This window comes from Prinia subflava, chromosome 13 (assembly GCF_021018805.1).
Source record: "Prinia subflava isolate CZ2003 ecotype Zambia chromosome 13, Cam_Psub_1.2, whole genome shotgun sequence".
Lineage (NCBI taxonomy): Eukaryota > Metazoa > Chordata > Aves > Passeriformes > Cisticolidae > Prinia > Prinia subflava.
The window spans coordinates 3,444,529-3,469,732 of NC_086259.1; the positions used below are offsets into that span (position 1 = coordinate 3,444,529).

Sequence of the window (25,204 nt, forward strand, 5' to 3'; positions counted from 1 at the left end):
TCCTGCGGCTGCCTGAGCACTTGGGTCTACAGCGTGTTTGAGGAAGCTTCTGAGGGTCTAAATGAAGGCTGGTTTGCTTGGACCTGTTCCATTAGTTGATGCTTGCTTTTCTGCCATTTTCACCCATTCCTCTTCCTCTGAGGACAGTAGTTTCCTATCTTGAGGCTGCTCCTCAGCCCGGCGATCCGAGCCCTCAGCCCGGCGATCCCAGCCCTCAGCCCGGCGATCCGAGCCCTCAGCCCGGCGATCCCAGCCCTCAGCCCGGCGATCCCACCCCTCAGCCCGGCGATCCCAGCCCTCAGCCCGGCGATCCCAGCCCTCAGCCCGGCGATCCCAGCCCTCAGCCCGGCGATCCCACCCCTCAGCCCGGCGATCCCAGCCCTCAGCCGGTCGATCCCAGCCCTCAGCCCGGTGATCCCAGCCCTCAGCCCGGTGATCCCAGCCCTCAGCCCGGTGATCCCAGCCCTCAGCCCGGCGGCGCCGCCTGCCCTGTGTACAGGTTTTCCCTCCAGCTCTAGGCTATGGGGCCACCCTTGTTTTAGCTGTGGGTGCTCTCAGCACCGTATCAGTGTCTCAGGGCATGACAGGAACTGAGGCTCTGTCCTCGCAGAGCGAGGAGACCTCACACGATTGGTTTCTGTGCCCAGAGCAATGCCCTACGTCGGAAGCAGCAGGCACTGCAGGATGAGCCCTGTCTCTTTGAAGTGAGGCCCTCCAGAGGAACCCTTGATGCAGGAAGGTGGCAGAACTTGCAAATCCAGTTTAGACCCAAGGAGGAGGTGAGATTGGCAGGTGTCAGCCCAGGAGGCCTGTCAGGGCTATCTGGAAATGAGAGCCTGGTGCAGAGAGCATGGTCTGAGCTCTGCCTTCACAGGGAGCTTTCTACAAGTCCCAAACTCAGCGTGGCTCAGTTCACCCCACAGAGCACTCCTGTGAGATGGGCTTTGAAATGCCCACAGGGAGCTTGCCCAGAGAGCATCAGGGCTCTGTGGCTGCCTCTCGGCACATGGAGGGGATGTGCCCAGCTCCCCTCAGCCTCCCCCTTGTCTGGCTGTATTTTCAGCTGCCACGCTCGGTGCAGAGCAGCTGCACTCTCGCAGAGGATAATCCTGGAATGGTCAGTCTAGGCTTATCCTGCTGCAGAACTGACAGACTAAACAGCCACCAGACACCTTCCTGGGCATGGCAGGACAGTCACCCATAGTGGTGTGCTGCCAGCAGTCCCTGGGGCTCTGGCCTGCCTGCACATTCCCATGGAGCTGGGGATTCAACTTCAAGGATGGAGCATTCCCAAAAGTAGTTTGCCTGTGGCTGCTGGGTCTTGGAAACTGACTGTGTGTACCACTATGGACACAAGTGCTTCTGTGCCCGCAAACAGTCCCAGGGATCTTTTAATTGCTCGAGAGATGTAACCCTCTTGTGTGTGGCTTTGACCAGAGCCAAACACTAAGCGGAGAAGATGACCCTTATTTGTAGCCAGAGAGCTCATTTGCCTCTCTTCTGGAGCTGGTGTTTGCCTGATGCAGCAGTGCCAGCACTGTGTCTGGACATGTAACCCCGAGGGCCCTTCTCATGAGCATGGCACCTCCTGCATGACTAGGTGAAAACGTCTGACAGTCCATTGTACATCCATCTGATACCCAAATACCCAGTTACAGTGCACACCAGAATTCATCCCAGTTACTCAGACGCAGGACACAGACGCTATAGTCCCTAGTATTAGTAAATATCTGGTTTCCATTCACCTTGGAGGGACTGATAACACCCTGACCTTGGGGCAAGCGTTGTATTTGGGGTCCTATCACCTGGGACTTAATGGATGAGTTTTCTGCACTTTTCTCTTTTCAGAAGTTTTACAAGAACAAGCTGAAGCTTACCATTGGTGGGAGCAGCAAGCACTTAAAGCTGCACCTCTCAGGACAAGGTCTGGAGCCACGGTTGGAGTTCAGCCCCCCAGCACTGAAGATGGGATGGGTGGTGGTGGACAGCGATGGGGTGGAGGCCACAGTGGTGGTGAAGAACCCGTGCAACTTCCCCATTGAGTTTTACTCACTGGATTTTGATGAGCAGTACCTGGAGGAGGAGAAGGTGAGAAGGCGGGTCTGGTCGCCATGTACATGCTGCCCAAGTTTCACAGCACTTCAGCATTCCCAGGCTTGTGCCAGGGAGATGGAGGCAATCCTCAGGGCAAAGCCAACTCTGCTGACACAGTGTGGGAGGACTTCAATAGTTTGTGTTGTGGGGAGGAAGGGAGGAGACAGAAAATGGGTTTGTTGAATGTGTGTGATGAAAGGCAAGAGAAGGAATCTTGTGTATGGTTTCTCTTCCCTATGCACACAGATCCTGCGGATGGCCGTGGGGTCTGAGTACCAACAGAACTTTTTAATGCCTCCACGTGCCGTGGGCGGGACGCTGCCGCCAGAGGTGCTGGAGGACTATGAAGCACAGAAGAGGCTGAAGGCTCAATGGGAAGAGCTCAAGGCCATGGCAGAGGCTGAGGCCAAGGCCATGGGCAAGGCAGCACCAGGTCAGAAAAACAGGGTTTGGCAGTGTCTGCTTTGACTGTGGTCATGGCAGGGAGCCCAGCCCATACACCCTGAACTCTCGGTCACCTTGTTCTCCAGGGGAAGCCCGTGCTTTTAGCAGCTGCCTGTTCCTCCACCAGTTTGGTGGAGGAACTCTTGGGTGAAGGGCTGTGGCATCCTCTACCAATCCTGAGTGTAGCCAAAGCAAGCTTCTCTCTGCTTGCCATAGACTGGGGAAATGATCAGGATATTCCCTTGTGTCCCTTAGCCATAAAGAGTCGGATTGGATGGGTTCTTCAGCCAGTAGGACCAAGCCTAATACCCCTGGCTCTTTTATATTTGCACCTTCCTAGCAACAAGAGAACAAGCTCATGTTGCTTTCACCAAGTCCCCTTTCTGGGGATCTGAGGAGATGGGGAGGGTGATGAGGATCAAAGGTAGGCAGGAGGCTGACATTTCTCCCTGGTTTTGCACTGCAGCTCATCACAGCGCTGTCACATTCCATCCTGAGCCCATGGGGGAAGCAACCAGGAATCCCATCTCTCGGGCTGTCATGCGCCACCTGGGCATTGACCCGTCTTCAGAGACGTGTGAAGCACAGCGGGACAGAGGGATCGTTGTCATTGTCCACGGGCCACCCCGGGCAGGTATGTGAGCTGCAGCCCTGGGCTGCAGACTGAGGGGCAAGCAGGAGAAACGCATCCTGGTGCACCGTGGTGCTTAAGGCAAAGTCCTCAGCTGAACAGGAGCTGGAGATGATCCTCTTGGCTCTAGAATTCAGAGCCTGTCGCCATGCTCCATCTGCCTCCCTCCTGGCCTCCTCTGGAGGGACACTTGCTTTCCCAGTGTCCTTTTAAGTTTGAAATCTTGTTTGAGGTTTTTCCAGGGCCTGTCCCTGTAATGCCTCACGTGCAAGTGTCACCAAGCAGTCCTCCTCTCTCCCTCAGGAAAGACAGAGATCGCGGCGGCCCTGTGTCGCTATTATGACGCTGCTTGCCTGTCCATTGACACCGTGGTGAAAGAGGCCATTGCCAATGATGGGAGCCCAGCAGGGCTCCGTGCCCGGGAGCTTTGCACCAAGGCTGCCAAGGAGAAGGAGGCCAAAGATGAACGTAAGGCTGGTAAGGAGCAATGCTGGAGCCAGAGGCAGTGCTTGAGAAACCCACCATGACTGTCCACTTCTGCTTACTCAGAGCAGCAGTTTTTCAGTCCTTGGGTCTCTTAGGGAGCATGGGTGAGGTGCACTTCTAGCTTGTCTAGAAGAAAAAATAAATCAATTTTAAGGGCTCACTCGGGTTCTTTTATAGCCCCCTTTACTGCCATTCTTGGTACATGTTTGTTTTGCTAAGGGTGGTGAAGCATGCCTGTCTCTTTCCCAAATATTTTGTTTCCTCAAAGCTGAACTGACCTTGCTCCTCATGGGCAGCAGGCAGAACTGCTGCCCACTTTACTGAGGAAAAAGCCTTCTGAAGTGGCTCATTAAGCACAAGAGGACTGACTATGAGTGTAACCTCACTAACAAGAGGAAGGGAAGGACAGCCTCCCTAAGGAATTTCCAATGAGAGACATGCTAGAGATGAGCTGTATTCTCCCGAGATGTACCTCTGCCCACTGTCATGTTACACAGCTCATGCACGTTGGGCTGTTCTGCATGTGAGACTGGAGACTTTTATGAAACTTACTGGGCAGTTGGTGCCCTGAGCTCTGCAGGGTGAGGCCAGACCTGACTGGGTGCAGGGGGAAGTTTTGCATGTCTCACTTTTGAACCTGGCTGGGTTGGGAGCTGGTGGAAGGAAGAAGAGTCTGGGTCCCAGTAGGGTTTTCCCACAAGGAGGATTTAGCTTCAGTGGAGAAGGGTGATGCAATTGGGGCAGGGCTGCAGGTCTCCACATGAGACTGCAGGATAGGTGCAGTGTATGGGAACAATTCGTCCTGGAGGACAAATCTTTGGCTTGATCCGCAGGGGAAGTGCTGTGCAAGCAGTGTCACCTGCATGCACAGGTGTTTGGAGGGACATAGTGCTGGCTTTAAAATCAAGTGTGGGATGGAGTGCTGTTAGGAGAAGCAGGGAAGAAGCTGCTTGTGAGTGCTGCCAGTGCCCAGCAGACTGGGGAAAGAGTTCCACGTTCCTTCCAGGGCCCAAGGTTGTGCCCATTGCAGTGAAAGGTGCCTACTTGCTTTTCAAAGCCTCCCTGAACCATCTGTCCTCTATGCAGATCAAAAGCCTCAGCTCACTGCTCAGACCAATAATAAACAAGCCTCTGGGGAACAAATCAGCAAGGAGAATGTGAAAGGCAAGAACCGTCCAGCACAAAAGGAGCCAGGCAGCGAATCCAAGGTAAACATGATCTGCCCTGGTTGATGCCTGGGACCTTTGCATTGTCTGTGAGATGGGCAGGGGCTGCTTACAGTGGAGGCTCTGTGCCAGCCAGGGCCTGGTTTGTGGGTCCACAGTGCCAAGCCCAGCTGGCAGGCTGGGCACGACTCAGGCTGGGAATGTGCTCTGGCAGACAGCTCCATTGGTTCTCAGTGGTTTGCTGGCAAAGTGCAGTCCTGGCTAGTGTGGCTGCAGGCAGTGTGCAAAGCGCTGGGAGGCTGCACCGGGGGCTTGCAAGCTTGGGTCTCTGCTGGCCAGGGGATGGGCCCTCCAGGACCCTCTCCCGGAGCCCCCAGCCTGCACTGCAGGGTTGTTCTAGCCTCCACTAGTGAGGAAGCCCAGCTCCAAGCCCAGCAGTGGCAGTTGTTCAGGGCTTTCCACCGTGGTTTCTTTTCCTTACAATGGTCGGCATTACAGTTCACAGTTTCCACTGCTCCTGCGCCGCAGCAGCTGAACATCACCAGCAGTTGTGGGGAAGAGCTGAACTGCTTGAGCTGTGTGCTGCCCGAGGACCTGCTGGTGGACATCCTCTGTGAGAGGCTGCAGGTGTGTGGGGTGGGGGAAAAGGAGATGTTCCTGCTCTGGAGAGACAGGCAGTGAGGTACGACTCGGAGAGGAGGAGGAGGAGGCCTGTACATGCAGTTGGAGGATCCTGAACTGTGTGCAGGGAACCTTGGGGGAAGCTGCAGATGCCCTTAGTTGGCAGAGCCTAAGGACAGACCCAAGCTGCTCTTAGCTAATGCACCTGGAACAAGGACAGCTGGTGCCCTGTGACATCTGGGTTTACTGTCCAGCTGTGAGCCCCCTGCATGCAATGGCTGACTTCCTCTTGCCTTTATTTGCAGCATAAAGACTGCTACAAGGGAGTGGTCTTTGATGGCTTGGAGAGCCTCTTTGCAAGACGCCTAGAATCTTCTCTGCTCTGCATACTCAAAGCTGTCAAGAATCGTCAGCACATCTTCACCGTGAATGTGCATCAGGATTATGCTTCTTGGAAAGCCAAGGATGCAGCTGAAAGACAGAGGAGGGAAGGTGAGATACCGCCGTCCCTCTCAAATCTTCTCTCTCAAGCCCTCAACCTCAGCCCTGTGTATCTGGGTTTGCAGCAGAGCTTGTAAGAAATGTTTTTATTCATCTTTCCACCCTCTGTCTGTGTAACCAGCACTCATCTCAGAGTTGCAGGAGATCCGAGGTTTTGAGACTCACGGTAATCTCTATCATTAAAGCTTGAGCACAAGTGCAGGCTGCTCTAGCTCAGTGACAAATGACTGTTCTCAGCCCTGATCCCCTTAAGCCAGGCAAAGCACAGGAACTCACTGCCCAGCCATACATTGGGTGATTGTCTGAATTTTGGAGCAGGGATATGAGCTCCCCAGTATCTCCTGGTGTGATAGGCTGGGTTGGGAAAAGCTGTGAATCCTTGCAGCTGACCCAGAGCATCCAGCTCTGCTTGCAGTCACTCACAGTTTCTCCTCTGGTTTGTGCTAAAGAACTGCAGCGGAAAGAAGCTCTTCAGAGGAACACAGAGCGTATCTTGTTGCAAAGGGATGAGGATGAGGATGAGTATCATCTCCTCTTCCCTGCAGAGAAGGAAGCTGCAGTGGATAAAATAAGACTGGAATGGACACGTATATGGTGGGAGAGGTGAGTAAGCCTTCTATGGGTTACTGCTGAGGGTAGTGTCCCTGGAGGGTTTCCCTGCTCCAAGGACTCTGAGCTCAGAGGTGTTTGATAGCAAAGGGCAGAAGCAACACAGGGATGGCCTCTCTTAGCTCCCTGGCTCCCAAGAGAGGAAGGAGCTGCTTCTGTTGAGATAGAACATCTTCTTCTCTATTTCAGTGGTGAGCCCTCCTGGCTCAGATGCTGCCTGCAGGGACCTGGGCTCTGGGCTTGCCTTGGCACTGCCTGTAGAAGTGTCTTTAAGTCCATGATGTTGATTTGCACCTTCTTCAATGTCTCCCTTCTTCACCAGAACAGTGGGCTTGTGCTATGGGCAGGTGTGGGGCACAGGCAAACCCTTGGTTTGGGTCCTGGTCCTGCCCCAGATGAAGTGTTTGCAATGCTGATCTGCCAGGGTTCTCCTTATGTTGCAACAGCACCCATAAGATCTCATGTCCTTTAGACTCCCCTTCAGCTGCAGCAGAAGGCAAGCACAGGAGAAGCTCTGCTCCAGCAAGGCAGCCCAGCTCAGGACACGCAGGAAAAGTGTGGAGCTGGGAGGGGAGGCTGCTTAAAGCAGGCACGTGTATCAGAACTTCTTCCAGCCCAGGCTGAAGTTGGTTTCATGGGGAGGAGATGGACAAGGCTGCTTCAAATTGTTTCCATGGCAGATAGCACTAGTTTGCCTCGGTCACAGCTGGGTTCCAGCAGGAAATCTGGCTGACAAGGACCTGTCTTGCAGGAGAGGAGTTCCTGCAGCCTTTGCTTTCTGACTGATAGGTTTATTCTCATTAAGGAGCAGGCAGGGCCCAGGGAGAAGGGAGCTGAATGAGTCGAGTAAGAGTTGTAGGAGGAATAAGCAGATGTTAGCAATTTGTGATTTGGTTTAAACTGGGACATCAAGAGACAAAGGGCATTTGCAGGCATCAGTGCAGAGAGCTGGTGGATCAGCCTTTGGCAGTGGGCTGGAGGTGTCTGGGTGTGCCTTAAGAGGCAGGTTGCACAGTTCAGACCTTACGATGGCAAGGCTTAGGTATGGCTGGTCCTGGAGGTCCCCTTCCACCATTCCCCTCACTTGGGATGTTCCCAACCTCTGTGAGTTGAGGAAAATTCATGGAAATGGTCTCATGGTTCTGCCTGGCCTCAGGGTCAAGGAATGAAGTGCAGGGCCAGCCAGGACTAGTGAGCCCAGGTTTCTGGTGGTGACCCTTAGCAATGTCTTCTATTTTGTTTGCTGAAGGGAGCAGAAGCGGCTGGCTCAAAAGCTTGAGGAGGAAGAGAAGCGGAAGAAAGAAAAGAAGGGTGTCTTCTTGGGGAAGCAGCCTGCAAAAGCAGAGAAGGGGAAAACCAAACCCCCAGAGAAGCAGGAAACCAAAGCCCCAGAGGAGAAGGAACCCAAAGCCCCAGAGAAGGGAGAAACGGAAATTCCAGAGGACCCAGCTGAGATGGAGAACTTGATCCTGAGGTTTCAGATCTATGAGTCATCGCAGCAGAATGTCACACAGGTTTTCTCCTACTGGGACAGGGTGCAGGGTACCGTGGAGTTACCTGTGATCAAAAAGGGAAACAAGTCACAGCCTTCAGCTGAAAACAAAGGTCAGAAGACCAATAAGGCTCCGGACAAGGTGCCTGCACAAAAAGATGGAGGCCAAAGCAGTTTCCAGTCACCTCAGCTGGAGATGCAAAGCGAAGTTGCAGAGGGGACAGTCAGAGATGAGCATGTCGGGGTGCCGTGCCTGGACATCCAGGTCACAAATCCAAAGGCCATGTTTATGGAGATCCTGAGCAGTGGGAGGCTGCCAACGTTTGAAGAGGTAAAACCCTGCAAGGCTCAGATCTTGAACTTGCCGTGGTCTTGGGCCCTGGAGCATTGTGTTCCCCCAGGGGATAATGGCACAGAGCCTTGTCCAGGGCCCTGATGATGTTCCACAATGACTCTGTAGCATCTGTGTGGGTGGGGAGGTTATCACCATCCCTCAGATGTGCAGAAAATGGGAGTGCTCCCATCTGTATCCCATCTGTTCAGAGTTTCCCAGCCTGGAAATCATTATAAACGGTCCCAGGACAGAGCAGATCATGATCATTGTTTTCTTCAGCTGAGTCACCTGGGAGAGGTTTCTCTCCTGCTTTTAGCTCTTGCCTCTGCTCTGGAGCCTGCTGCCCCCACTGGGCATCACAAAGCATTTGTACTTCATGTAAACCAAAAACCCCATTGCCAAAAGCTCAGTGCCTTTAAAGAAGGAGTTGTGAGGATGAAGGTGACAGAAGTATATACAGGACTTTCTCTTCTGTTTCAGATGCTGAGACATCTGGGACTGCATCCCGAAGGGCCTCCCCTTCCCCCTGCTGTCGTCTTCTCCGTAGTCCCCTACCCAGAGGAGCGGCTGCGCTCTGCAGAGCGCGTGAAGCTCTTCACCATTGACGCACCAGAAGGTGCTGCTGTGGAGGACAGTCTGGTGGGTGCTCCAGTGGTGCTGGCGCTGAGGGTGCCAGGGCAAGGGAGCGGGCTAGATGGGGGCATGGGGCACAGGTTGGATGGAAAAGGATCATTGTGGAGGGGTTGTGAAGATGTGATGGGGCCCCGTGTCTGCAGGTCTCCTTTCTGTCAGGAATGGGACAAAAGAGACAGCTCTGCTGGAGACAGAGCAGTTCTGTAAGACAAGAGGGAAAAAATCACTTCAAACTATCAACTGCCTTTGAGGACAGGGTCCTGAGTGAGAAGGGGGGTCCTAGGCACCAGTAGGGAAGACCAAGTCCATGGGCAGGTGGACTTATTTATTTATTCTCTCTTCCGTTGGTTAACAAACCCCCAGTTTGCTTTCCAGGGTGAGGATGTCTCAGGGCTCACCTCTCCCTCCCTTTTCTCTCTCCCCTTAGGCCAAGGCCCCAGATGTGAAGGGCAGTTCTGCCAAGGGCCAACCAAAGATGGGTCAAGCGACCAGCAGAGACAGCTCTCCAAAGGAGAACCAGATCTCCACACAGAGAACAGAAGGTCCCTGGGACTCATCCACAACAAGACCCAAAAGTACACTGAAAAGTGCCTCGATCCCCACAGAATTCCTCAGGTGAGCTGCATGGGAGGAGGTGATGCCTCTGCTTCTTGGTCCTCTTGCCAAACAAGGCCCATCGTCCCCAGCTCCACAGGGATCCCATGCCAGTGCCTCCATGGGATAGCAAGTGCACCCTCCTTGTTTCATTGGCTCCTTAGCAATGTCTGAAGCCTCCTCTTTAATTGCCAGGCTGAAACGGTACCGGTGGATAGTGCCTGCCCACGGTGAGGTGGAACTGAAGGTCCGCTTCTTCACCGAAATGCCGGGGAACTTTGAGCAGACACTGAGGTTTGAGCTCGTGGAGACAAAGCGCCAGTACGAGCTGCCCTGCAGTGCCACTGGCCTGTACCCCAGCATCAGCCAGGACCCACGGTAAGGCTGGCCCCTGGCAGCCTCCCACACTGCTGCCCCTGAACTCGCAGCCAGGGCTGCCCCTTGGGGCTTCTGGCTGGGGCAGATGGTGCTGCCTGAGGTCACCCAGCATCTCTTCCTGTGCTGGGAGCTGGGAAGGCAGATGGTGCCTCAGCCACCAGGAAGGGTTGTAGTTTTCTGACTACATTTCCTACTTGGAGCATCTCATAGCTCCTCCTTCCCCACTTTCTCTGCCCAGGCTGGTGTTTCCACGTTGGAGGGAGACCATGGAGGAAGACGAAATCATCTTCAAGGAATATGTTGAGAGCACAAAGCAATTCCACTTTGGACCGCTGCTGTGTGGGAAATCAAGAGAGTGGTATGTGCTCCCTGCTGGGCCTCGTCCTTTCCTGGGCATGCTTGGAGAGACGTGCTGTCCTGGTGGCACAATCCAGGGCAGTCCCAGGCAGAGTCCTGGGAGACATGGGTTTGAAGGGCCACAGATGTGTGAACTTGGGCAGATCAGAGGCAAATGAGCCTTGGAGGCGCTGCTCTGCCTACCCCGTGGGTGCCTTGGTGGCCAGAGCCACATGCTGCTTCCAGTCCAAAGGTGACTTGGGGGAAACTTTTGTCCCCCTCCACATCTCAGCTTCACCCCTTAGGAAATGAACTTTATGGTGGTTTTTGAAGTGCTTTGACTCTGCAGGTAGCCTGATCAAGCAATAATTCTGTGGATGATTTTTATTAACCTTTCATTAAACTGTAATTATTAATAAGATTTTGTGGTTGACCTGCCAATGGGTGTGAGGGGGAACGTACAGCAGGAATGACATCTTCCTGTAATGGCATTGCATCCTAACTGCTGGATAAAGTCAGCCTAAACACTTTGTCATTGAAGCTACTTCTACTTATACTGTCACTTTTTAAAACAATATTTAACATTAAGTTCTTGTCTCCATGGGAGTTCTCGAGGGCTAGGTCTGTTTTGTCAGCCCAAGGAAATGAAATTGAAAGAGTTTAAAAAAGCAGACAATCTTTAGCCAGGTTGATGGATGGTCTGGGATTTCTGTTTGCCTCTTGAACCCTTTCACTCCAAAGTCATTTCCACACCTGAGAGAAGGATCATTTGTAATCTTCTGGCATTCCTCTTGGGAACTGAGGCTTTACTTTTCTTTCTCACACTTTGAGCTAACCCATGAAATCCAAAGCAGTTTCATGACTTTCATGAAAGAGATTAGCTAAACTCTTTTTCCAAGAGCCTTTCTTTATACCCTGCGGGGAGGGCACCCCAAGAAAGAAGGAGAAAGAACCCATGTGCCTAGCACACTGTTATTTTTCTAGGCACTTTTGAATTTACATTGTATTAAAAACTCTTGAAGTGGCCTGAGCATCATCAGGCTTCTGGGGTGGAGGCACCAAGTACAGGGGAAGGCATCAAAGCAAGGCAAGGAGGAGCACACGCCCGTGCCCCTGACTGGGATCCGTTTCCCTCGCTTGTTTGTTAGGGCGGGGTCTTCCAGCACCGCTTCCTCGGGCACACATGGTGCTTTCCTCCATGGATGGCAAAGGCAACAGTCTCCTCTGCAGCCTTTTCCCCTTCTGTGGACAGGTACCAGGCCCAGAACTGTCCTGGCAACTCGGAGAAGATAAACATCCTCAACGACTCCCCCGTGGATGTAGAGGTCCAGTTCTCCTTTGAGAATTATAATAAAGCAGAGACGTTCCTTTTGGACCCTCCCAGGATGACACTGAAACCAAACGAGAAGCAGGTAGGAGAAGGGGAGGTAGAGCAGGCACCATTGAAATGCCCAGAGGCTGCTCCTCCTGCTCACACACAGGGCTCTTTCTATTTCTTTCTGTGGGGCCGGCTCCAGGCGCTGACCATTTGGGCATACCCCACTTTCCCTGGCTTCCTGGAAGACAAACTCATCTGCTACATTGAGAAGAACCCGGAGCCAGTGGTCTTCAGCCTGTGCTGCTATGGAGTCCATGCGCAGCTGGATGTCAGCCCCCTGGAGCTGTCTTTCGATAAGCTGCTTCTGCACAGGTCAGTCGTCCCACAGGCACTCCAGGACTTGTGACAAAGAGAAAATGTTTGACTCTGGTTTCTGGGGCATGGATGGAGCTGCTCCAAGGGGCATGGATGGAGCTGCGTTCAGTGGCGAGGCTGGTGTGACCATCCAGCAGCTGATGCCAAGTGCCCTCCTGTCTCTGCAGGCGTGACAGCAGGACCTTGGTCCTGAAAAACGACACCCTACTGCCCATGGCCTGGCAGCTCAGTGGGCTGGATGACCTTGTTGAGGACTTCTCCTTGTCACAAGATCAGGGCACCATTGATGCCCTCTCAGAGTTTGAAGTGACACTGAATTTCAGTGCCGGGCAGGTTGGCAGCATTGAGAAGACCCTGCGACTAGAGGTGAGAGGGACTGTGCCCTGTCTGGCAGAGCAGGGCAGCCAGCAGCTGTGTGCTCTTAGGGACAGAGTCAGGGAGAGCTGCACCTGACAGACACCAGGGTGCTGTGAGCCCAACTTCTGCCTCTGCACAGCATTTGCCAGAACGTGCAGTGCACCCACATCCCCCCAGATAACCAGACACTGCATGCTGAGCCTGTGCCACAACCACCTTGTCCCTGTGAATGGTTGAAGGCTGTTGTTTGGTTGATCAGACTGCAGCATGATCTCTACATTCCTCCTGGACTTTGTCTGAAGATCTTGCATAGTGCAACAAACTCTCCCCTGGGATTTTGTTCCCCATGGTTTAGGGGCTGCATGTCAGAGAGGGTGCTGGGTGATTGGAGAGGGTTGTCAACGCCACCTGCTCTGAGACACCTCACACTTCTTGTGGTTGTTCTTACATCCCTGTGCCTCTCAAGGATGCTTTAGCAGCAACATTCCTTGCTGCAGGAGTGCAGAGTTGTGCTGATAGGGTTTCTTCCTGCAGCAGAATCCCACTGGGGCAGCCCATGAGATGAACAGGTTAGCAAAGCTTGGGAGTCCACCAACGCCTGTGAAGCTGGGGAGGCCATAGGGGAAGCAGCCAGCAGAGACAAGGACTTAGAGGCTGTCTACCAAGAGAATAATCTGAACAATGTTTGTTTCTTGCTGCCTCAGGTTACAGATACAGAAAACATCCTGGGGATTGTTCAGGCTGAAAACCTCAAAATCTCTGCAGAGGTCTATGATGTTTCTCTGAGCATCGACATGCCTGAAGGTCAGTGGATGCCTCCCAAAGCAGCAGTCCAGGTGCACTGCATTAGCTTGGGAGGTGGGCTGCCAAAGCACTTGGGATGGGATGGGGTACAAGGATGGCATGGATACATAAAGCATGTACCCTGTAAGCTGCATAGAATAAAGCATTGTCAGGGCACTGACAGCCTTAAGTCTCTCCCCTCTGAACTCTGAAGTATGCAGCTTCCTGTGCAGGTTGGATCTGGGGGCTTTGAAATAACAGTGATGTGAACAGGCCGTTGGCAGTTCCCACAGGCCCAGCCCAGCATATAAAGTAATTGGATTTGTGCTTGGAAGCAGAGGAAATGGAAGGCAAACTCCTCAGCTACTAATCCTGCAGATATTTTGAGTGAGAAAGGGCAGACAAGTAGCTGAAAAACACTTTCAAGAAGAGGAACTTGCTGGAAAGGGTTTTGTGTCAAGACCTCCGTGTAGCTTGGGGCCTGGTGTGTTCTGCAGCTCATAAACACCATTTTTGACCTGGCTCTGCGGGTTTTCTGCAGGTCCAGATGGAAGCTTGGAATTTGGAACCATTAATGTCCTGGATAAGGTGAAGAAAGTCCTGAGTCTAAAGAACAAAGGGGTATACGACCTTGAGTACAGGTGAGTCCAGCTGCCTGGTAGAGCATTTCCTCGGCTTCCCAGGCCTGCATTCTTTCTCTGTCAATGGCTAGAACCTGTTTCCATGCTGGCTGCCTCATGGTAAATACAAAACCTGGGCTCTCTAATCCCCACTATTTTACCAGAGAATCCAGCCACAAACCAGCAGTTCTTCACAGCTCAGCAGGAACCCAAAGGAGAGCCCCCAAAATTTCAGCCACTGAAATGCTGAGATTGATTGCCTTTCTTTGATGGTCACCTCCTTTCTTTTTCTGAGACTCTGTAAAGAAGTGAATGCAAAATTTCAGTGTCAAGGTTTCTTGCAGTAACCTTGTGATTGTCTGCATTCTCTGTCAAGATGCAGGATTCCCTGAGCAGAGCTGGACTCTCCCTTTTCTTTTTTTTCTGGTCCCATACAAAGTCCTGGCTGTGCTGGTGGTGCCTGTACTTTTAACTGCAGAGATCTCCATTCCTTCCCTTTCTCCCCAGGTTCATGCTGAAGGGTGCAGGTCCCAGTATGAAAGACTTGGCATCCCACTTCACTGTTGAGCCTCAATCGGGCACGCTGCTTACCTCCCAGCCTGACGTGAATATCGAGATGCTCTTCCACCCCACAAGGGAAATCCTCCTCAAGAACAAACCCATCCTGTACTGCCGGGTGAGCGCCTGGGCCGGGCTGTGTTACCACACGGTGTTTTGGGAGCGTAAACAGGATAGGTGTCTAATGGAAGGAGGGCTTCAACTGGAGAATCCTCTCTCCTACATACACAAACAAAGTCTCTCAAAACCATTTGGGAGGCTTCCTGAGGGGAGCTGAGCTTCTGACTCTGGAAGAAATGCTTAAACAGGGAGGGCTAAACTGATGGAGGCCTGGGTTGGAGGCTGGGGACTGGGGTAGAGGCTGGCCTCTTTGCTTTGTTTACCACACCTTCCTGTGGATGCAGGTGATGGATGCCAGCTCAGAGGAAGGAGACCAGACTGTCACTGACATCCCAGTGAGGGTATCAGCAAAAGCTGTGTACAGCAAGTACAGCATTGAGCCTGCCTCACCCATCAACTTTGGTGCCATGCTCAAGGGCACCAAGAAGACCCAGACTGTCGTGCTGGAGAACAAAGGCATGCTCACCTTCAACTTCCACATCCACCAAGCCCCCGAGGATGCATCTGCCTTGGAAAGCCAAAGGTAGGAGAAGCCCTGCACCACCCTTCCTGTCTGAGGAGGCACCACCCCAGGGCTGGTATGTGGCAGGCAGCCAGGAGACCTGGGCTGTCGTCCATTTGCATCCCTGCCTTGGGGAGGGGGAGCAGAAAAGTGCCTTGGTATCCCCATGTGTAGTATGCAGCTGGTGATAGAGCTGCTCTGTCCAGCAATGGGTGCTGTACTCTGGGAGCCATCAGGAGCAGGAAGGCTTTCCTCTGTGAGGAGGAAGGCCAGCTTTGGCCTCAGAGAAAGGCAGGGCAGCTCAGCATGACACATACCTCTGCTTTCTCTTCTCAGTTCAAAGCAAGGGGAATCTGCTCCGTTGGCTACAAAGCACTCCATGGGAAGGAAATCAAGCTCCTCGACACAGGTGGGTGACTCCTGCTCCCCAACAATGCTGCTGCAGGGGATGTGAGAAGATGCTGCTGTGCCCGGGCTGGGGGCTCATTACCATAGGGTGGGATGTGGTCTGCAGGATGGAGCCCAGTATCTGCTCAGACCCACTGACAGTCCTGTACTCTGGCTCTCACCTGGAGTTGTGGGGTCAACAGGGGGGAGCAGGTCCTGTGTTTGGTAACTGCTGGCCTTCAGAGCTCTGTGAACACCACAGAAGCAAAACCATCTGTGGTGGGTTAAGCATTGGACAAATGTTAGGGCACTTACTAGAATAACTTAATTGTTTTTTGTTGTGAGATAAGAATTACTAGGAGAGTAAAGCAGGCTTAAATTTTAAAGCATATAAAGAAAACTGTGTTTAAATAGAACTGAAAGAAAACAAACAAAGAAATAATTAGAATAACACCTTTAGAACACTTTTCTTCCTCTCAGAACTTTCTTTTCTTTCTTACTGACAACATACAGAGATAAAACCTGGGACTTAGGTTACTTTAAAATAGTCTTCTAAAATAGTCTTTCATCAGTTCTATTACGGAGAGGAGTCTCCCTTGTTATAGAGACTTTTGTACAAGAAATGTAGAATTTCTCCTCTCTCGTGGCTTCAATTTCTATGAAATCTGCATTTGTGAAGTCCCTCCCATCTCATGCAGCCATCCCACAGCTGCATTTATGGGCCATGTTAAACTTATGGGGTACTATTTTAAGGATGAGCTGTTAAAAAAGTAAAAGTTTTCTTCATCTGTCTCTAAGACCATTTTCATCTCTGGGGACAGAGGTCTTCTTTTTTCCATGGAGTCAAAAGGGTCTTCATTCACACTCATATCTCTCTGTTCAAGCTTCTCATGAGATCACGGCTACTTTCACATTTATTTTCTTCAGCACGAATGCCTTTGCTCATGTCTGCAATTTGAACATTCTATCTTCCAAATTTGTCTATTAATTAAAGGGACAATTTAGTTTATTACTGTCTATCACTAGGGCCTTACAAAAGGATTTTAGCTTAGGACAAAGGCATTTCCTCATTTTCTTTTTATCTGGGACTTGACTCCTTCTTTGCTGAGCTTGATGTGTCTGTGTTGTTTCTCTGTGTGTCTTTACTGTTTCTTCACTCGAGAGAGGACTGATGTTTTGCAAGTTTCCTCTGTGCAATGAGAGTTGATATCTCTCCCGGGGCCCACGGATGGTCGCGGTCCCTGCCGAGCGAGCGGTGGCCGCAGCAGTGACGGTGACAGATCCAGGCTGCGCTGGGGCTGTGCAGGACCTGGGGGGGCCCGGGCAGAGCGGCCGCAGCTGCCCCGGCCGCGGGGCCGCTCTCAGGCCCGGCCTGAGCTGAACTCCAGCCGCAGGCCGGCCTGGCCGTGCTGGGGGCAGGGGGAGAACCGGCCCGGGGCAGGATGTTAACAGCGCCTGGGCCCGGCCCGGCCCGGCGGGCTCCCCGGGAAGGGCTGCGGCCCACAGAGGGGGGAACATGGCCTGTAACCTGTTCCCAGGCCGGGACAAAAGGAGACTTTTCCCGGCCTTGTTTGTCTTAAAATGTGACACTTCCAGAGGCATATTCAGCTCTTTATTTGGTTTAACGGGTTGTCGGTATTAAACTAGCCACTGATTGGTTTTGTCAAGTTACAGAGGAAGCTGTTAGCAGCTTCTCTTAGATAATCACTTCCGTGGATGATTTTTTCCCTCTTCACCACAAATCCATTCATGCAAAACCAGCACAACATCCCCCACTGAACTCCCAGTCCACAGAGCTCAGACAACATTGCTTTTTCTTCTTCCCAGTCCCCTACTTTTCTCCCATTATTTCTCACAGCTCTTTCTGCTGTTACCTCTGGAGGTTGAAGGATCACAGTTACCACCTTTATTCTTGACACTTAAACTCCTTTATCTCTGCCACCTGGGACAGGCTTGCAGCTCCTCTTGGCTTGTTGGTCTCAGCCTGGGGCTGCCTTTGGACCATGGAGTCATCCTTCCCTGCCCTGGGACTGGGTGCCTGGGCCCTGCTGGAGGCCAAGGCAGGACATACTCTTTGCTGGGGTGCTCAAGGTGCAGCTATTAGCCATCAGCCTCTCCTGGAACTTTTTCTGCAGGGTTCCCTCAATCTCGGCATGTTCACGGTGTCCCCTTGCTGCGGCTCCATCGGTCCGTGGGGCCAGCAGAAGATCACAGTGGAATGCCTCGCAGGGCAGGAGGGGACATGTGAGGAGCAGCTCTACATTGACATCACGGGCAGAGACCCCAAGGACAATCCCCTCGGCATTCCCTTTACCCTGACTGCCGAGTCCTGCCTCCCAGGTACGTACTGCCCACAGGTTCCCTTGGTCACACCTGCTGCTGATCAGCACCTACACCTGCTGCTTGGATAGAGAGGCACACTAGCCCTGGTGTCCCACCTTAAAATCCTCAGAGGTTCCAGCCCTCTTCAAGTCTACCAGTGGACTCATCCCTCCCACGCTGAGAGGGATGCATGGAAGGATAAAAGGAAAGCAATGCTCTCTAAGACTCAGGTTGACTGAGCTCCATCCTCACAGCAGCTCCCCCACCCAGTGCTGGGTTTAGCAGTCACCTGGGCAGCAAGGGCTTACCAAGCCCTCTGAGAGGCCAGCAGGGTCCAGATAAATTCATCAGGGAGGCTTCTCCGTGCTCATCCCTCTGGTCTATCCACAGCAATCGTTGAGGATGTCACGTCAATCTTTGAGCACTACCCAATCTGCAGCAGCGCCGACCTCAGCCGCACGCTGCAGTCGGTGAAAGACACGGGCCTGTTCATCAGAGATGAGAACAAATTCATCTTCAACAAGGTTCTGGTTGGGCAAAAGGCTAAAGCTTTCTTCACCTTCTACAATGCAAGCAACCTGCCATGTGATGTGGTCCTCTCTATCAAACCCCTGCCTGGAAAGGTAAGAACAGGAGGCCAAGGTGCTGGTTGCCCTCTAAGGGCCGTGTGAGAGCCAGTTTTGTTCTGTAGATGCATTGCTTCCTGTGGCCCAGACTAGTCTAGCTCAGTGCAGGTCAAACTGCAGGGGAGAGCAGCAGAGCCAGGGAACAGTTGTGTTGAATTCTGCGTGCCTTGGGCAAGGTTGTGGCTCACGCCTCTGGGTCTCCAGTGGGAGAAGTGAATCCATCTGAACCTCTCCTGGAAGCACACTCAGAGAGGGGCTGTTATGAACTGACAGGCCAGGCCTCAAAGCAGAGCATTTCCTCAGGCTCCCTGGCTTTTCCTTCTCTCTGAAGGCCAGTTCTAGGTTATTTACAGGGTTTTCCATGCAGTGCCCACCTCCCATATGCTGGGGCAGCTGCCAGCACTCAAAATGCACAATGCTTTAGCACAAGGTCGGCATTCCCCCCTGGGAGGGAGGGAACCTGCCCAGGGAAGCAGGAAGGACACACTGCCTGGGGCTGTTCTCAGTAATGCATTTATGAATAAAACTGTGTCATGTTAAAAGGTGTTGTCTCCTAACACTTCTCTCGGGGTTCTCTGAAGGAAAAAAGCTCTATCGACGTTTTCAAGTTGCATCCACTCGAGATGTCTGTTCCCGGCTCATCCTATGCCTTTGCTATGGTGATGTTCACCCCACCGGACAAGAAGAACTACAGCTGCACTTTCAAGGCTTCCCTTGTCATCCCAAAAAGGTAACTGAGCCTGTGAAATATTGGGGGAGGCCTCACTGATAGCTGCCTCTCCGCTGGGAAGGCACAGGCCTCTTGTTAGCTCTAATGCTTTCAGTAGCCTTAGGCAGAGCACTTGGCATGAGATGATCTGGGAGGCAGTAACACTTAGAGCAGAAAAATGAGACTGCTGGTTCAGCCTGTATGAGGAACTATGAAGACAGGGAAATACTAGGTAGCCAACTGGAAGTTACTGAGATGTGCTGCAACTGAGCTGGGGGTTTCCAAGGACAAAGGCTTAAACAATTTCTGTGCCAGCAAGTCAGCAGTCACAATTTCCTCCTTGTTTCTATAAAATTAAGTGATTGTCTGTGATTCCCTGGCAGTCATTAAGCTATTTCATGTGAATGATTGGAGCTGGTATGAAAGAGAAGCCCAGTTCTCCTGCCCTGGGACCTGTACTGGGGCTTTGTCCTGCCCTTCCTCAGTGCTTTAGTGGCTGAATTGGAACAAGAGAAGTCTAATTGCTAATAACCAATTGGTTTTTTATTGTTCTTGGAAATGATCTTTACTGATGGTGATGATGATTTCTTTTTGCCGTCTTGCTTTTGTACTGCTCTCATGCTGTGCTTTTGCTTGTTGCATGTGTCTCATCTCACTGCAGCCAGGGGATTTGCCATATCTCATCTGGTGCCTCCTTATTTACCTGCTGTACCTGCATGACTCAATTTAAAGAAAGTTTTTTAACTGTTATTGTGGAGGGCTCTGGCTCTTTGGAGCAGTTTCCTCTTGTGAATGGCCCTGAGTGGATTCAGAAGAGGCTGGTGGGGGGCTGTGTTGTCCAGGAGCACCAGGCAGGGAAAACACTGTGGGTGGCCCTTGCTGCTTCGCTTGCCCAGTGAGAAATGGGTCAGTGCCAGCTGAAATTGTTTCTGTGCCTCTCCTGCAGCTCTGTGAAAATTAGACCCCAAGTCCTGACCTTCACCATCAGTGGGAAGGGGCACAAGCCGCAGGTGACAGTCGTGTGCCCAAGTGCTCGCAGCAGCAGGGGAAACGCCGTGCTGCGCTTCAAGAGGCTCCAGCTGGGGGACTCAGAGATGCTCCCCCTGGTCGTGCGTAACAACGGCGTCATCCCTGTCAAGGTGAGGACCTTCTCAAGGAATGGTCTGGTTTGGGAACAAGTGCCTGTGGCACAGGGGAAGGGTCCCAAAAAACATGTCAGATCTGGGAAGAGGTGTCAGAAATTCTTTTTAAGCAAATGACTGACGCCTGTTCTCCAAGAAGGGAGTTCTTGGAAATTGTCCATCCAGTCTTTCTTCTTTAACTTGAACACAAGAAAGGTGGTGTGTTGCGGTGGTGTCTGCTCTTCACCGTCTGCCTGGCCTGGCTTGCTCTACACCACCACCAACACAGACTCTAGGAGGCGAGCTGACAGTCTTGTGGAGTCAGCCCTGCCCCTGTGGGTTCTTGGCCTCGAGAGGCAATGCAGACCCGATGGTTCGCCACAACAAGGAAGGAGGAGACAGAGAGGCTCTCTCGGGGGAACACACAGAGAGGTTTATTTGCCCACTCTAGGTTCTCCGAGGAGAGAGAGACCCAGAATCAGGGATGCACAGGGGTTTTAAGGGACAGAGCATGGGAGGAGCAATGGGGGTGGCTAGACGCAGCTAGCCAATCCAAGTTAGTAACCAAGACAGAAAAGGGGCAGGGACATGCAGTAGAGCCAATCAGGGAGGAAGGGGAGGAGAACATTTCTGGCGGGAAGGATGGGGGACACTTAACAGCAAAAGCTAAAAATAACTTGGGGTGCAGGGACTGTGAGGGAAGGCTTGCATAACAATTAGGGGGGAAGGGGTACATAAAACTGAACCATACAGAGAACTCATAGAGAAATAAATCATGAATCCCAACAGTGGTGGAGTATTTTCCCCCTGTCTCTCAGGTCACCTTTTGTTTTCATGGACATGGGTGATTTCCCAGTTCCATTAGATTGTATTTGATCCCAGTTTATTACACTTTAAGTAAACTTAGTTGTGCCCTAATTCCATTCCGCTCATTACTTTCTGTCCTGTTTGGTTCTGTGTCAGTTCTATCCAAACGCCTCTGAATGCCTTTTTCCCATCTGGCTTGGCTTAACTTTTGTGCTAAGTGCTGTTTGTAGTGGGAGAGGTGCTGGGTTCCTGTGTGGTACTGGCAGCACTGCAGTGTCAGTCCCTGTGCCATCCTGTACTCACACCAGCTCCACTGTGCTCTGTGTTCCCTTTTCTCAGTTTATGTTACACCTGGAGGATGAGCACGGAGCGTTCCTCTTGAAAGGCAGGGACTCCACACTAAAGAGATTCTACACTGAAGATGTGGAAGAGGACTCCGTTAGAAATGGTAAATTCATTAACCATGAAGTGTGATCATGCACAGAGGGAAAATGTGTGCTCTGCTCTTGGCTTCTCTGAGCAGAAGCCAGATTTTAGACACAGTTTCTTTCCTTGGGCTCTCCATCTCCCAAGTTATTCTTGGGGACTTTTTGCAGGGTTTCCTCCTAGCAAGTTGTAGGAAGTTCTTCTTCTAGACATGGTGGGTTGAGTTGTGGGGGGCTGTCACTACCTCAGTGCACCCTCTGAGGTATTTGCTGCATGTGGGAAGGGACCAGCCTGAGCAGATGCAGCCCTTGAGCACACAGCCAGCCAGCAGAAGCCAAAAGCACTCTTTGGCTCAGCTTTCCATATGGCTGGAGCTGGCTGGAAGCAGAGGGAATGAGGGCTGGGCATCAGCCTGAGGTTTAAGTTGCTGAAGTGGTGAATGTGTCTGGAGGCCGTCTTGTGAACATAGAAGAGGGTCTGGAACCACTGGGGGTAGAACCTGTGCTTAGAAGGCAGCTGGTTTCAACTTCTTATTCCTCATATCGCCTATGGAAGTATTTCCTCTGTACAGCTGTATCACTTAACTCTCATTTCCATTGCTGTGCAGAGAAGAAGCCCCCAAAGAAGCCTTTCCTGCTTCTCCATCACGGGCAATCGGCAGCGTTTGATGTAATTTTCAAACCCACCCTGGCTCAACGTCTGGAAGGGAAGATTCGTGCCTTAGTGGGGGACACCTACTCTAACAAGACCGTAATAGAGCTGGTGGGTGAAGGCCACAAGGATGAATTCACCCTGGGTGGACTAGATGAGGAGGACAGGAATGCTAAGAGCAGTCTGAAGAAAAACATCATTGATGGTAAGAGAGGAGAGGCTGCCGGGGTGGAGCAAGGAAGAGGAAAATGTCAGATCATGTCTGGCCTCTCTCTAGGCAGGCCTGGGCTGTTACCCACTGGGCTTGGTGGCCTGTGGGCATGGTAGCCATGCAGGCAGAGCAGTGTGTGCTGTGCTGCCTGTCTCTGGCTTAGGGATGTGTCAGGGTGTTTCCCTGAAAGTGGTGGGATGGGGAACTGCCTGGGGAACTCCCTCGCAGAGGGAGGAAGGCTTGGAGCAAGGAAGCATTGAACATACGGGTGTCTGTGCACGTGAGGGGGGCGGGTGGAGCTCCCTGCATGCTGAGATCCCTTGCTCTCCTCCTGTACAGCCGTCAGAGTGAATGAGATCCAGTTTGGGGCCTCTCCTGTTGGGAAGCTCCGCAGCAGGACCTTCACCATCACCAACCACACCCAAAGGAAGGTCATGCGCTTTGAGTGGGAGGCAAACGCCCCATTCCAGTTCTCCCCCAAGGTGAGTGTGGACTGCTCTGGCCTCCCCCAGTGCTCAGGCCCTGCCCTGGTGTTCCCAGGAGCTGGCAGGGAATCCTCACATACCAGTGATAGCCCATTCCAGTGCATGGAGGAGATGCAGTCCCTGGCTTGGCTGGGCCAAGGCTGCCAGCCTTGCAGAAAAGGCCTCATGTTACGGGAGGTGGCAGCTTGTGTTCTTACTTTTGTCTACCAAACTTCACATAAATCCACTCTGAGGTGCAGATTCCTGGCACAGCTGCTCACCACTTCAACCCCTTTTGCTGTCAGTCCTGCCCTTGGCAGTGCTTCCAGTTTGGTCTTGACTCCCTGATTCTCCCTAGGTGGGACATCTCTATCCTGGCTGTGCCAAATCCATCACAGTGACCATGAAATCAGATGTCCCAGCCACCTTCAGGAGGCACCTTGTGAAATGTAAGGTGACCAAGATCAACTTTGAGCTGCCACAAGGGAAGGTTCAGGACTGGGATGACCAAATGTGCACTGTCACGTGGAAGGATACCACCAGGAAAGACCCAGCAGCCTGCTGGCCTGAAAAAGAGAAGGTAAGAAGCAAAATGGCAAAAAAGCCGGCCCAGCTTTTACAAAGCTGTTTTCCATAACACCATCACTGCTGGATGAGCAGCTCCTGCTTCCTCTGGACATTGGACAGCCATGAGGTTCACCAGCAGTGCATTCTAGGGGAGAGGTGGATGCACAGTGACCAGATCAAGTGGCTTACTTTATCAGGAGAGGGAGAAGCATTTTGACAAGAGACCTTTAGCCACACACAAACTATCAGTCTGTGCCACAAGCACAAGTGTTGCAGCCTATGTTGAATGGGAGACAATGCTTTATGATTTTATCCCATTTTATGGTGTTAGAAATCTCTTCATCTGCTTTGGTGCCTTTTCACCAAAAAGGAGCTAAGTCTGCTGCACTCTGTCTGTTCTTTGGAAGTGGACAGAAATACAATTCTCCTGCATATGCTGGTGAACTGCAAGTTTTGTCTGCATGGACACCAGAGAGTTTAGTTGTGATCTCTGTATTGTGTGGGATATCTCATCATGGAGTAGCCCAGGCACTGTATAACAGTATGGAGGAGTCCAGAGAAGGATCATCTCCAGAGACTCTTGTTTTTATTGTCATTATTGCCAAACACATTCATCTTGGATGAAGGTTCTTTCTGAGTTTCTGGACCATTTTAAGGACTCTAAACCATCCTCTTTTCTGTCAGAACATCTGGAGTTGGAGACTTTCCTAGTGAGATGTTTCACATCCCAAAATGCCTGTCTCCAGCTCCCAGCAATGTGGCTGTTGCTCCACACATGACATCTGGAGAGCACTTTCTCCTAAGACAAGAAGAAAAAGATCCTTTCTAGAACTCTTCAGTCTTGGGCTTCTCCAGCCACAGAGCTCCAGCAGGGGAACCTGACCCTAATTTTGAGACCTGCTGGATTTATAGGGGGCCAGGAAAAAAGTCAGTCCCTCTACAAGGCTGAAGGACAGGGACTGGAATGCAGCTGTAGTCTGCATGGCTATATTAACAGCTGTGGTAGTGACTGCTTTGACCAGTGGGTAGAAACAACTACTGCAGCAGAACAGTCCCAATTCTGTCATCTTTCCAGGGAAGTAAAAGTGAATGGTCCTTTCTAGTCCCTCTGGGAGGCTGATCTTGGAGGCCAGAAGTTTCCCTTCTCAGCCTGACTTTCTGGGCTCTGCTCAGTGACTCTTCCCTCCTCTGTTTGCAGGTGGTGGAGCCGGTCCCGGAACCGGCTCACACCGTGGTGGAGGACAGCAGCCGGGAGGCCAAGGTGTACCTCAGTGCCGTTAGTGCCCACACCGAGTTCAAACTGAGCACAATTGTGGTTCAGCTCAAGGACACCCTGCCCTTCCAGACAAGCACAGCCACGTGAGTGCTGGAGGCCAGGCAGGGCCCTGCGAGCGGGGCTGATGCAGTGCCTGCTTCCCAGAACTCTACCCCAGCCTAAAGCAGCACAGGCCCATTTATGTGCACGCAAAGCCAAGCAGGAGATGGTGGTCACGAGAGGTTCAGTACTGCCAGACCTTTCTGCTGAGGACAGCCATGGGTTGGCTTTCACTGCATGTCCCCTGTCCTCACCTCCTCAAGAATGAGTTTGCAGTCAAACCAAGACCTCAAGTCCAGGGTCAAGCCCCTTAGCTTCAGTGTCCTGGGCACCATGTTGGCCCTTGTAGCAAGAGCAGGATGACTTATAGAATAAAGGTTGAGCTATCCCAAACTAGGCCTCAGATTTGGGCCTGCAAGGCCTCAGATTTGGGCCTGCCTAGAAGTAGATAAACCTGTGGCACAGTTATAAATTCACTTAAGGTGTGTACATGCTTTAGCTGGGATAGTTGGGATGGAAATACGGTCGCTGCCTTAAACTGTGATAGCTTACATTTTTGTTCACGCTGCATGCCAATAGAAATGCACCTGCTCCTGTAAACTATTCTGTACCATATAAAACCAGCCATTTTGTGAATAAAGAGGAG

The 25,204-nt window shown here is 52.0% G+C and overlaps 1 protein-coding gene across 4 annotated transcripts in view; it reads left to right on the forward strand.

Annotated features, from left to right (window-relative positions):
• LOC134557743 (hydrocephalus-inducing protein-like) overlaps nucleotides 1-25,204 on the forward strand; it is an 82,025-nt gene that overhangs the window by 51,156 nt on the left and 5,665 nt on the right. Inside the window, exons 36-66 of one of the 4 annotated variants that reach the window (XM_063410963.1) lie at nucleotides 648-779; nucleotides 1,849-2,088; nucleotides 2,341-2,527; nucleotides 3,005-3,172; nucleotides 3,473-3,646; nucleotides 4,742-4,863; nucleotides 5,305-5,448; nucleotides 5,748-5,934; nucleotides 6,393-6,546; nucleotides 7,802-8,375; nucleotides 8,859-9,017; nucleotides 9,439-9,626; nucleotides 9,801-9,983; nucleotides 10,222-10,341; nucleotides 11,572-11,731; nucleotides 11,837-12,009; nucleotides 12,180-12,378; nucleotides 13,074-13,173; nucleotides 13,694-13,793; nucleotides 14,280-14,448; nucleotides 14,735-14,973; nucleotides 15,289-15,361; nucleotides 17,475-17,679; nucleotides 18,052-18,284; nucleotides 18,869-19,017; nucleotides 19,943-20,135; nucleotides 21,264-21,372; nucleotides 21,958-22,206; nucleotides 22,552-22,694; nucleotides 23,035-23,256; nucleotides 24,442-24,602. In XM_063410963.1, coding sequence (XP_063267033.1) covers nucleotides 648-779; nucleotides 1,849-2,088; nucleotides 2,341-2,527; nucleotides 3,005-3,172; nucleotides 3,473-3,646; nucleotides 4,742-4,863; nucleotides 5,305-5,448; nucleotides 5,748-5,934; nucleotides 6,393-6,546; nucleotides 7,802-8,375; nucleotides 8,859-9,017; nucleotides 9,439-9,626; nucleotides 9,801-9,983; nucleotides 10,222-10,341; nucleotides 11,572-11,731; nucleotides 11,837-12,009; nucleotides 12,180-12,378; nucleotides 13,074-13,173; nucleotides 13,694-13,793; nucleotides 14,280-14,448; nucleotides 14,735-14,973; nucleotides 15,289-15,361; nucleotides 17,475-17,679; nucleotides 18,052-18,284; nucleotides 18,869-19,017; nucleotides 19,943-20,135; nucleotides 21,264-21,372; nucleotides 21,958-22,206; nucleotides 22,552-22,694; nucleotides 23,035-23,256; nucleotides 24,442-24,602 — 5,609 coding nt within the window. The remainder of the gene's footprint in view (nucleotides 1-647; nucleotides 780-1,848; nucleotides 2,089-2,340; nucleotides 2,528-3,004; nucleotides 3,173-3,472; nucleotides 3,647-4,741; nucleotides 4,864-5,304; nucleotides 5,449-5,747; nucleotides 5,935-6,392; nucleotides 6,547-7,801; nucleotides 8,376-8,858; nucleotides 9,018-9,438; nucleotides 9,627-9,800; nucleotides 9,984-10,221; nucleotides 10,342-11,571; nucleotides 11,732-11,836; nucleotides 12,010-12,179; nucleotides 12,379-13,073; nucleotides 13,174-13,693; nucleotides 13,794-14,279; nucleotides 14,449-14,734; nucleotides 14,974-15,288; nucleotides 15,362-17,474; nucleotides 17,680-18,051; nucleotides 18,285-18,868; nucleotides 19,018-19,942; nucleotides 20,136-21,263; nucleotides 21,373-21,957; nucleotides 22,207-22,551; nucleotides 22,695-23,034; nucleotides 23,257-24,441; nucleotides 24,603-25,204) is intronic. The other 3 variants (XM_063410964.1, XM_063410965.1, XM_063410966.1) reach the window with 3 other exon arrangements.